This window comes from Arachis ipaensis, chromosome B08, assembly GCF_000816755.2.
Source record: "Arachis ipaensis cultivar K30076 chromosome B08, Araip1.1, whole genome shotgun sequence".
Taxonomy (NCBI): domain Eukaryota; kingdom Viridiplantae; phylum Streptophyta; class Magnoliopsida; order Fabales; family Fabaceae; genus Arachis; species Arachis ipaensis.
The window spans coordinates 5,692,745-5,704,149 of NC_029792.2; the positions used below are offsets into that span (position 1 = coordinate 5,692,745).

The following is an 11,405-nucleotide window of genomic DNA, read 5'->3' on the forward strand; positions in this document are numbered from 1 at the left end:
CAGGGTATCTAATTAATTCATGGTCTATGCAAACTGCAAATGCATGAATTTTTCTAAGTTGTGTTGCTTCTTATTTTGTTTTTTATTTTTATTTTTCCCCTTTTGACCCTTTTTGCTAATAAAGCTGGCTTTATTTGCGAGGGACAATGTTTTGATGCTCAAGGGGAGCACCATAGTAATGACCCTTTTGAGTATATTAGAATTCAGAACTTGAAAAAGTAGACAGCTTACAAAATCTGCATCAAATATTAGAGGATGTTAGCAGTTGATGGCACTTATTTATTTATTTAACATCTTTTACCAATAGAAGAACCAAATATATGAGTTTTATGATTTGCTAGGTTACTTACTTTTTGTGCTGAATTTGTGCTCTATGATACTCTAATCTTTACTCTCTGATCTTTGGAGCCAGAAATGCTAGTTGTGTTTGTCTTTAGCAGAAAAATTAGTTGGTAGTTCATATAAATATTGGGAAGAAAATTAGTATTCTAAATAAAGTTATTAACTTTTGTTGTACAAATAATATTACTCCTAAGTTCTTAGGAGTATGGAATTAATTGATTATTTTTTCGATACATGGGAAATTGTAAAGAGGTACAGCATGCAAAACAAGGGTGATAAGGTTGATGTGGGTATGGTACTAACCATATATTAAAAAAATCAGTGGTACTGGTTTATTATAAATTGTACTACTTTGGCTATTTGGCTATTTGGCTATTGACATGTTCTTATTTCAAGTACATGTGACAAAAGACATTGAATGATTATATCTAGTTTAGATTTTGATTTGAGTAAATTGAATGTTTATGCTTATTTTGTATGAAATGATTTTGTTAGGAAGGAATGGAGCGGTCGGAGATTATTAAACGATGTGTTTCTTTTTATGAAACGATGAGATCGAAGCATGATAATTTGATGTTGAACTTTGTTCTTACATTATTTGTATACTTTAGGAATAGAAGTAGTGGGGAAGTATCATTAGGCGGAAGAATGAATAGTAGAATTAGACGTGATACTTTAGAGCGTATTATTGGTGAGGGTGATAGGAATTGTATTTGGGAGTTAAGAATAAACACAAATGCCTTTGCTAATTTATGCGAGTTGCTTCAAGTCCAAAGAGGACTTTGTGAGGATGGTCAAGTAAGCTTGCCGGAACAAGTAAGCTTGCCGGAACAAGTTGCAACTTTTTTAATTATCTTAGCTCATCACAAGAAAAATCGTAGTCTACAAGTTAGATTTTGTAGGTCTGGGAAAACAGTTAGTAAGTATTTCAATAAGGTTTTAAAGGCTATTATACGTATGCAAAACTTGTTATTCGCCAAGACCTCACCGGTTGAAGAGGATTGCATAGACCCAACATGGAGAAAGTTTAAGGTAAACCTAAATGGATTATATATGTAATTTGTTTTAAGCCTGGAAGGATTGTCTATCTAAAAGTTGTAATTTTTTGTGAATTATAGGGTTGCTTGGGAGCATTAGATGGCACTTATATAGAGGTGACAGTCCCCGAGTCTGATAAGTAAGGATATCGAACAAGGAAGGGTAAAATATGTACTAATGTCCTAGGAGTGTGTAATCGAGATATGAGCTTTGTTTATGTACTTAGTGGGTGGGAGGGATCGGCATCTGATTCAAGAATACTTCGAGATGCAATCACTCGTGGTAATAGTCTCAAGATACCTCATGGTAATATCTAATTTATAAGTCATAAGTTAGATTTTGACATTAAGCTTGACTGCACAATAGCAAAGCTTATTTTGTTTGTATGTAATGTTTATAGGTAATTATTATTTAGTGGATGCGGGTCACACAAATGGTCCTGGGTTCCTAGCACCATATAGAGGCACTCGCTATCATGTTAGAGAGTGGGCTCAAGGAACACGTGCACCTCGCAACTACCAGGAGTATTTTAATAGAAAGCATTCTTCTGCTAGGAATGTCATAGAGCGATGCTTTGGATTACTTAAGAAGAGATGGTCAATTTTAAGAAGCCCTAGCTTTTACCCTATAAAAACACAAAATCAGATCATAATTGCTTGTTGTCTTTTGCAAAATTTTATTCGGAAGAACATGGATATGGATCCGGAAGAGCAAACTAGCTTCTTAGATGAATTTCTGCCCGTCGAAGAGGAAGCACCAGATGAGTTGATCGATGTGGTTGAAAATACGAATGAGTGGACACAATAGCGTGACAACATTGCAATTGAGATGTACGAAGAGTGGCGAGCTAGTCGTACGGAATAGGATAGATTATAGGCCCAACTTGAATCTCCATGTTTAATTTGGCATGAAACTTGTTATGTAATAGCTAAATTTGTGTGCGAAAGACTTTCCATTGTTTTTGTTGGATTTTTTGTCATTGAAATTTTTAAAAGGTTATTGTAAGCCTTGTTTGTAATATTCATAATTATTAATATGACTAATTATTGCATTGGTAGATTTCTATTATCATAGGTGATGTTTGATTTTAATGGATTGTACAACTTATTGCATGTTACATTTCTTCTTAGATGACAATGGACAAACGCATGTGGATTGATGAAGAAACTGAAGCATTTGTTGGTTTTATGGAGGAGTGTGTTGTTGATGGTTTGAAAGCTGATTGTGGACAATTTAGTCCAGGAACTTTTGAAAAATTAGCCTTGAAGATGTTGGAAGCATTCCCAACTTGTACGGTAACGGCCAAGCATTGCAAGAATAAGCATAAGCGACTGAAGGAGAAGTATCAATATGCCTCTGAGATGCTGGCATGTAGTGGATTTGGGTGAAATTCTGAAAAACAGTGCGTAGATGTTGATAGTAGAGACGTTCTTGATGCGTGGATGAAGGTTGTTAACAAACTTACTTGAAATTATTTTATTAGTGACTTTAGAATATGTATACTAACTTCTGTAAGTTTCATCACAGGCACACCCAACCAAATTTTATACTCCTAGTAAGCCATTCCCTTTGTTCCACTGATTAGAGGGTATATTCGGAAAGGATCGAGCCACGGGTGCAAGTGCAGTCAGTGGTTTTGACGCACAGGAGCAAGTTCAAGAGGAGGAGGAAGATCATTGTCCAAGTTTGGACGATTTTGGAATGTCAGCAAATGTAAGTTTTCATGAAGGACAAGGAGCAGGTTCACACTCTGATGCCTGTGCAGCTAGCGGAAGGCATTCGGAAAAGAAGTGGAAGCAAAATGATATTCTAGAGAGGATGGTTGAACAGGTGCAATTTTCGACTGCTGAACAAGGAAGGAATGCCCAAGTTCTTGCTGATGCTATATCTGGGGTGAATGAGAAGTTCATGGTCGGTGAGAAGCTTGAACAGCTTGGATTCGATAACGATGAGGTGGTGCAGGTTGCAGTGAAATTTGCTAATAATGCACAGATGGAGAAGGTTTTCTGGGGTTTGAAGGATTCTCAGAAGAGTGGTTATGTGCGATCCATTCTCAATTAGAATAAGTTGTTCTAGTTAACGATTCTTGTTGAACATAGTTAGGATGATTTAGTTATTTTTATGAATTCAATAACTAGTTAGAATGATTTAGTTATTTTTATGAATTTAGGATGATTTAGTTATTTTTATGTAGTTATGTTTATGAATTCATTAACTTATTAGGATGATTTAGTTATTTTTATGAATTCAGTAAATTATTAGGTGAAATGTCCTGATTCACAAGTTATTATTAGATTCTGACTTTTCAAATTATTGCTTCATAAATTTTCAAGGTAATATTAGATACTGAATAATCAAACTAATGCTTCATGAATTTATATTAATAAGTTCAATATGTTAAATTCAGTCTCCTTCCATCTGTTATTAGCAAGTTCTTATTCCCATCTATATTAAATGCTCTGTATGATATTAATGTCAACAATCTAATTTCCCAAGAATTTCAAGAATACAAGAATTTCCCAAAACAGCCAATCTAATTTCAACAATTTAATGTCAACAAATCAGTCAAGCTAATTCATTCCTATACATGCTTTTACAACATGTTTACAAATACAAACAAATTACACACAAATACTCCTGCTGCAATTTAAAACCCAACACTATAACTTAATCTGTAGTTCCGTTTGCCTTCAAGAGATTCAGTGATGCATAAGTTATGTATCCACTAGGTTTCTCACTTGTATATCATTAGCTTGCTTGGAGAGGGGTTGTCCATTGATAGAAATGCCCTGGAGGTTTACGTTGTAATGAGGTCTGAAATTTAAGAAAAGAAATAGTCAAACCTACATAATATATCTCATAAAACTATCAATTAGTTGTACAGCAAGCATAATAGGATAACAAATATTTTAAGAACCCAATTCTTGAGCAACTTCATATTTTATATCCATAAATTTCTTTTAATATTGCTTTTGAAAAAATAAAAAAAGCGGGTCACTAGCAAGGGGCTAAAGTAGACAAAGTGCAGAAGAACTTACTGTGATGGAAGCAGTGGTGTATAAACTATATTTAGATCCAAAATATGACCAAGAACTAGTATGCCTCCTCCATTGCCATCTCCTTTTAAACAATGAGAGAAAACTTTGGGTGTTATACCACGCAAAGACAATTGTGATACAACAGATAGAGGACCAGGGCCAAACCCAATAATTCCATCAACTGCTTTATCTGATTTAGTCAATTCTCCAGACAAATAGTTGCTACACCTATTAACAAAATAATCATCAACCGGACCATATACGCATCAAAATGAACATAGGAATAATAGCAAAACCAATAGATGAGTAAGATGACACATAAACTTTATTCACAGTAAAAAGCACACATACTCACCCAAAAACAACAGTCGCTGAAGAGTTAGCAAGTGAAGACTGTCCCAGGATCATATCAAAATACACTGCATCAGAAACATAATATCCTGTCGTTCCACTTCCATCTCCATACTGAAATGTATAGCTGCACTGATTAGCCTGAGAACATTCAGTAGCTGCACCTTGAACCTCAGAAGCACATATCGAGTCTGAGCATGGAACCAATAAGCATATCAACTGCAAGCAATTTGGCAGAGTAAAATAGTTGCAACCAATAAGCATATCAACTGCAAGCAATTTTGGTTCTTGAAATACAATAAAAAACAGCAAAGACAAACTAGGTTATGTGCTCTAAAACTCAATCACCATGTAACCATTTTCTCCTTTTAAATTTCAGACACCACAAACTCAAAATCACTCACTGTGAAAAACAACTTTTCAAATCGTGACTTTATTCAAAGTTAACAACGATGCTAACTATCTCATATCAGTGTCATCATTGAATCATCAGAAATTTGGTATCAAAATTATCATAATCATCAGCTTACATACCTTATTCGGAGGATAGCCCCTGTTTCCAGCATGAATACCAACCAATTTGCCCCTGCAACCAACAGAAGAAAGTGAGAGAGAGCAAGAGAGAGAGAGAGATCGAACGTGAGAGAGAGAGATAGATGGAGAGAACCGTAAGCGAAGGAATTGATGAAACGGTGGCAAGGCTTCCTCGTCGACGGCGAACTCGACGCCAAGCAAGAGATTGAGGCGGCGAAATTGGGTGAACTGACGGGAGATTAGGGATTGAGAAAGGAGGAAGGGGAAATGGTTGTCTGAAGGATTGGATTTGGGTTTTATATTTGTTTTTTCTTTTAATTAGTAGGGATAATTTGGTCATTTCATTTAGTTTAGTCTCTGTATTATATTTTGAACAATATTTTATACCAAACATAATACTGAGACTTATTTTAATTCTTGTCTCTCTGTCACTGTCTCTCAGTATCTGTCTCTCAATCTCTGTCTCTCTACCAAACACTACCTAAACTCAAAATAATATCTTTTCCTCATTTAAGATTTGAATTTAAATTCGAATTAATTAACAAGTCTTCTACTGATGGGTGGGAACCACTTGATTTGTCCATTCTGCAGCTTCTAATCTGTGATTTCCGGGCTAAGAACTGGGTTAAAACGGCCCAGAAATCGCCCCCAGCGTTTTTCTATATTTTCTGCACGTGGCGCATGTGACGCGTCCGCGTCGTCCACGCGTTCGCGTCATTTGTGCAGATTCCAGTCCACGCGTTCGCGTCAGGCACGCGATTGCGTCATTGTGATTTCCTCCATTCCGCGCGGTCGCGTGAGCCATGCGTTCGCGTCGGTATTCGCTGGTCATCTCCTTGGCTTCTTCTCTTTCTCTGCAGAAACTCCATCAAATTCCGCCAAATGCTACCTAAAATAAACAGTATTGTACAAAACTCAAAATAGCATCCATAGTGGCTAAAATATAATTAATTCTTAATTAAATTCAACAATTAGATGCAAATTCATTAGGAAAAGATAGATAAGATGCTCACGCATCACCTATTGATCATACCAAACAACTACCATTCTTGGTGTCGTTCCTTCTCTATGGCCATAATTTCCCAAAACAAATATGGCTTATTGACAAGCTCAATCCATTCTCTTTCTTTTGATGACCCACTTTATCCTGCCTGGGAAAGGTGCAATAATTTGGTCCTTTTTTTATTATTTTACTCCCTTTCACCTTCCATTACCCAAAGTGCCATTTATCTATCTACTGCTTCTTTTATTTGGGAAGATCTTTGAGACCATTTTTCACAGTCAAACCTATTGCGCATTGCTGAATTACAGGAGAAAATCTATGCACTTAAACAAGGCTCACTCTCTGTCACTGATTTTTTCCTGCCCTAAGACTCTATAGGAAGAGATGGAAAATTCACGCCCTCTCCCTCTGTATATGCCCAGCAAAGACTTACCATATCCAAGACTTCATCATCCGCTTCTTGACGAGACTTGATGAATGTTTTTCAGTGGTAAGATTCCAATTACTTCTCCTTGATCATTTGCCTCCAGTCACTCGAGTTTTTGCCATGGTAATTCAGCAAGAGAGACTGTCGCAAACGCAGCTTTAGTTTCTCCGGCAGAGTACACGGTGGGAGTTCCTCCAAGCAATGTACTCATTGCGGAAGAACAGGGCACATGGTAGACGTGTGCTATGAAAATCACGGGTATCCACCTGGACACCTGTAATACCCTAGATGGCCGTACGTTGGTGATCACACTATTCCCTCCATCAACAGCGCCGATTCCTCCGTTACCAACCCTACTCTGTTCTCCAACGGCGCCGCTCCATCATCCTTTTCATACAGCCTGGTTCAAGAAAAAAAAAGCTATTAGGGCACCAACTAAACTAGGTCTTGGATTGACCCAGACCCAGCATACCGCCTTAATGAGCTTTTTGAAAAGGGTCGAGGCCCATAGTTCAGTGTCTAAGGATGAGATCAAGCACTTTAGTTCCTCTTCCTCTCAATCTCAAATTGGGCTTCTCCCCAACTTAAATTTGGGTACCATATTTTATGTTCTTCTCATATTTTTTTAATTTTAAATTTTGCATCACACTCTATTTTTAACGGTGCATGGATGTTAGATTCAGGTGCCACTAATCATATTGCCTCTAATTTCTCTTATTTTATTTCATACATAAAAATTAAGCCAATAATTGTCCATATGCCCAATGGTTCCAAAGCTATAGCATCTTTTAAGGGTGTAGTTCAATTTTCATCCTCTTTAATTCTTTCTGACTTACTCTATTTACCTTGATTTCATTTTAATTTAATTTTCATCTCAAAACTTACATCTAAACTTCCTTATGATGTTACTTTCTTATAATTTTCATATATTGTGCAGGAACTAAACAGTTTAAAGATGATTGGTTTGGGTAGCTTAAAAGAAGGATTATATGTTCTTGAACAAGCTTTCCACAACACAAATTTATCACCTTCCTCTATCAACTCTACAAACATTACACCCATTACATCTTTAAACTTATGATATTTTAGACAAGGTCATCTGTCTGAACAATGGTTTAATGTCTTGCATAAACAATATCCCTTTATTTCTTTGCATCATGATGAACTTTGTGATGTATGCCATTTTTCTAAGCAACCAAAGTTTTTCTTTTCTCTTAGTAATAATAAAGCTAGCATGATATTTGAATTATTACATATGGATATATGGTGACTTTTTCGTCAAAACTCAATTCACAATCACAAATATTTTTTTAACCATAGTTAATGATTTTAGCTACTTTACTTGGGTCATCTTGTTAAAATAAAAAAGTGAGGTATCTCAACATATCAAAAATTCCATTGCTTTGGTTGAAACACAGTTTAACTCTAAGATCAAATTTATTCGATCAGATAATGATCCAGAATTTCTTTTGACAGCTTTTTATTAATCAAAAGACATCATTCATCAACAAAGCTACGTTGAAACGCTCCAACAAAATGGGAGAGTCGAACGTAAGCATCAACACATTCTAAATATTGCTCGTACTCTCATGTTTCAAATCAAATTTGCCCACCACCTTTTGGTCTTATGTTATTAACCATGTAGTTTATTTAATAAATAGAGTTCCATATGTCATTCTTAATTTTAAAACTCCTTTTGAAACTCAATTTAATAAACGGCCCAATTATGATAAATTCAAAGTTTTCGGCTGTTTATGCTTTGTTTCAACTATTTTGAATCATCGTTCTAAATTTGATTCAAGAGCACAAAATGGTATTTTTCTTGGTTATCAAAATGGTTTTAAAGAATATATTGTTTATCTTTTTTAACATAAGGAAATTACAATTTCCAAAAATGTGATCTTTCATGAACTTATTCTTCCCTTAGCCAAAATCAATCACCAGCCGACACAAAATGATTCCACTCTTATACCACATTAAAATAATCCAACCCCAAATAACACCAATACTTTATAGGCACCCTCAATTCCTATTGGGCCCATTCCTTTACCCAATGACCCATCCCATACTTCAAACCCACTTCACAATAATAATTTTCAGCCCCCCTTCTCTGGGAAGCACCTAACCCTCTCTCTCTCCGGATTCTCCTTCGTTTCTTCCTCCCAATCCCATTTACCTTGTTATCCCTACTCTTTCTTCCAATGTCGTTGGTGAACCTTGTTCTTCACCTTTGCCAGTGACCTCTCCCCCGTCCTCTCCTTCTCAATCTCATACAACCCCTCACTCCATTGAGCCAATCAAACCGGACCAATCACTGTTCCCCTGTCCACCCGACACAGCCACTGTCAAACCCGACTATTCACTCGTCTCTCTGATTACGTCTGTAATACTTTTTTTTAATCCCCAAACTTATTCATCCTCAAGCTCAAGGTATCATTTGTCTTCATTCTTCTCTTTTGCTTTATTTTCTACCTCACATACAAAGTTCCTCTCATCTTTATACTCTGACTGTGAACCAAAGACTTTTTAGAATATTGTTAAGGTTCCTCATTGGCAGCATGCCATGAGAGAGGAAATTACTGCAGTTGAGATGAACAAGACCTGCGTTCTGGTTGAGTGTCTTCCGACCGTAAAATTCATTGGGTGTAAATGGGTTTAAAAGATTAAACACCAGCTTGATGGTAGTATTGACCGCTATAAAGCTCACTTGGTAGCCAAGGGTTTCACATAGACAGAAGGGGTATATTTTCTTGAAACATTCTCACCGGTAGTGAAACTTATAACTATCAGAATTGTTCTTGCTCTGACTTCAATTAAGGATTGGCCAATCCAGCAACTTGATGTTAACAATGCTTTCCTTCATGGTGATTTGACGAAAACTGTCTATATGGCTTTACCCCCTGGCCTCAATTTTCTCAGCCAAATCAATGTTGCAGATTGCTCAAATCATTATATGGATCGAGACAATCCAATAGAATGTGGTACGAGAAACTCTCCCTTCTTCTTGTTTCTTATGGATACCAGCAGACGGTTTATGATTATAGTTTGTTCTTCAAAATTCTGGGCATTGACATTTGCATAATACTGGTTTACATTGATGATATTATGATTACTGGAAGTTCTTCTTCTGAGATAACAATAATAAAGAGACTTTTGGACTCTAATTTTAAAATTAAAGACCTTGGTACATTGAAGTATTTTTTAGGTATTGAGGTAGCTCATTCTTCTCGGGGGATCTCTCTATCACAGAACAAATACTTCTTGGATCTTTTGAATGATTCTAGGCTTCTGAGTGCAAAACCCGCAGCTATTCATATGGATAGTACCACTAGACTTCATCAAGATGATAGTCCTCCTTTGTTTGATCCATTTATTTATCGGGGTCTTGTGGGACGGTTGATTTACCTAACCACAACTCGTCCGAATATCACCTACGCCACCCAATAGCTTAGCCAATTCATGCCCACTCCTACTCATGTTCACTATGCAGCAGCTCATCGAGTACTTTGATATATGAAAAATAATCTGGGCAGAGGTCTTTTCTTTCCTAGATCTTAGTCTTTAGATATCTCACTTCAGTGATTCTAATTGGGCAAGTTGCCCGGATATTCGTCGTTTATTAACTGGTTATTGCTTCTTTTTGGGAGATTCTTTAAACTCTTGGAGGACTAAGAAGCAAACTACTATTGCTAGATCTTCAACGGAGGCTAGGTACCGAGTCTTAGCTAATACTACATGCGAGCTTTTATGGATCTTGATTTGTTACGGTTTCTTCGTGTGTCTTGTGATCGTCCACCTGTTCTGTTTTGTGATAATTAAAGCGCCTTACACATTGCTTCCAATCATGTGTTCCATGAGAGGACTAAGCACTTGGAGGTAGATTGTCATCTCATTCGCCAAAAGGCTCAAGCTGGCGTAATGAAGTTACTTCCTGTCCCATCTTCGCGACAATTGGTGGATATATTTACGAAGCCTCTCCAACACATTCCTTTCATGCCAATTTATCCAAGCTTGGGGATTCTTTTATTCACATGTTTATTTCTCCCTTCTTTTATTTCTTCTAGAATGTGCGAGTCAGCTTGTATTTTTCATTCTGTTAGCATCCTATTAGAATATTTCACAAATTAAAAAGATTTGCTAGAGATATGATTGTAGATATGATGAGCTTGTGGAAGTTGTATAATTACAGCAGCATACAGCAGAATAAATCAAGAGAAAAATATTACACAAATTTTACCTTTCTCTTCTCTTTATTGCCCAAAATTTAGTCCATGTTAAGAATAAGACTGGATACGCTAACACGTGATGGTATTTAGGTATGTCCAAGTATGTCCGAAGAAGAATTTTTTATTTTTTATTAAGACACGGTTGGACACGGCAGGCATGCGTGCCAGACGAGTGTCGATGAGTGTCGTATCCGAAATGTATCCAACACACAGACACGACAACTCAGCAAAGTGTTCGTGCTTCATAGCTTATAGGTAATATCAATATCAAACAAATTATAGGCGCAACTTAAAGATAAGAGGTGATCCGATTATGAGTTTATTAACACAAATGCGGTTTTATTTTGGCCGAATGGGAAATTGAAAAAGGTTGGACTTTTCAACTTAAAATAGAATCTGAAACAAACAATATAATAAACTTATTTTTAGGATGTTGAGCGCTTGAT

General features: G+C 36.4%; 1 protein-coding gene across 1 annotated transcript in view; it reads right to left on the reverse strand.

The window, feature by feature from the left end:
• Positions 4,095 to 11,405, reverse strand: part of LOC107610386 (aspartic proteinase-like protein 2) — a 10,134-nt gene continuing 2,823 nt past the window's right edge. The window contains exons 3-5 of the mRNA XM_021108084.1: positions 4,774 to 5,056; positions 4,419 to 4,646; positions 4,095 to 4,194 (exon numbers count right to left, since the gene is read on the reverse strand). Coding sequence (XP_020963743.1) covers positions 4,095 to 4,194; positions 4,419 to 4,646; positions 4,774 to 5,056 — 611 coding nt within the window. The remainder of the gene's footprint in view (positions 4,195 to 4,418; positions 4,647 to 4,773; positions 5,057 to 11,405) is intronic.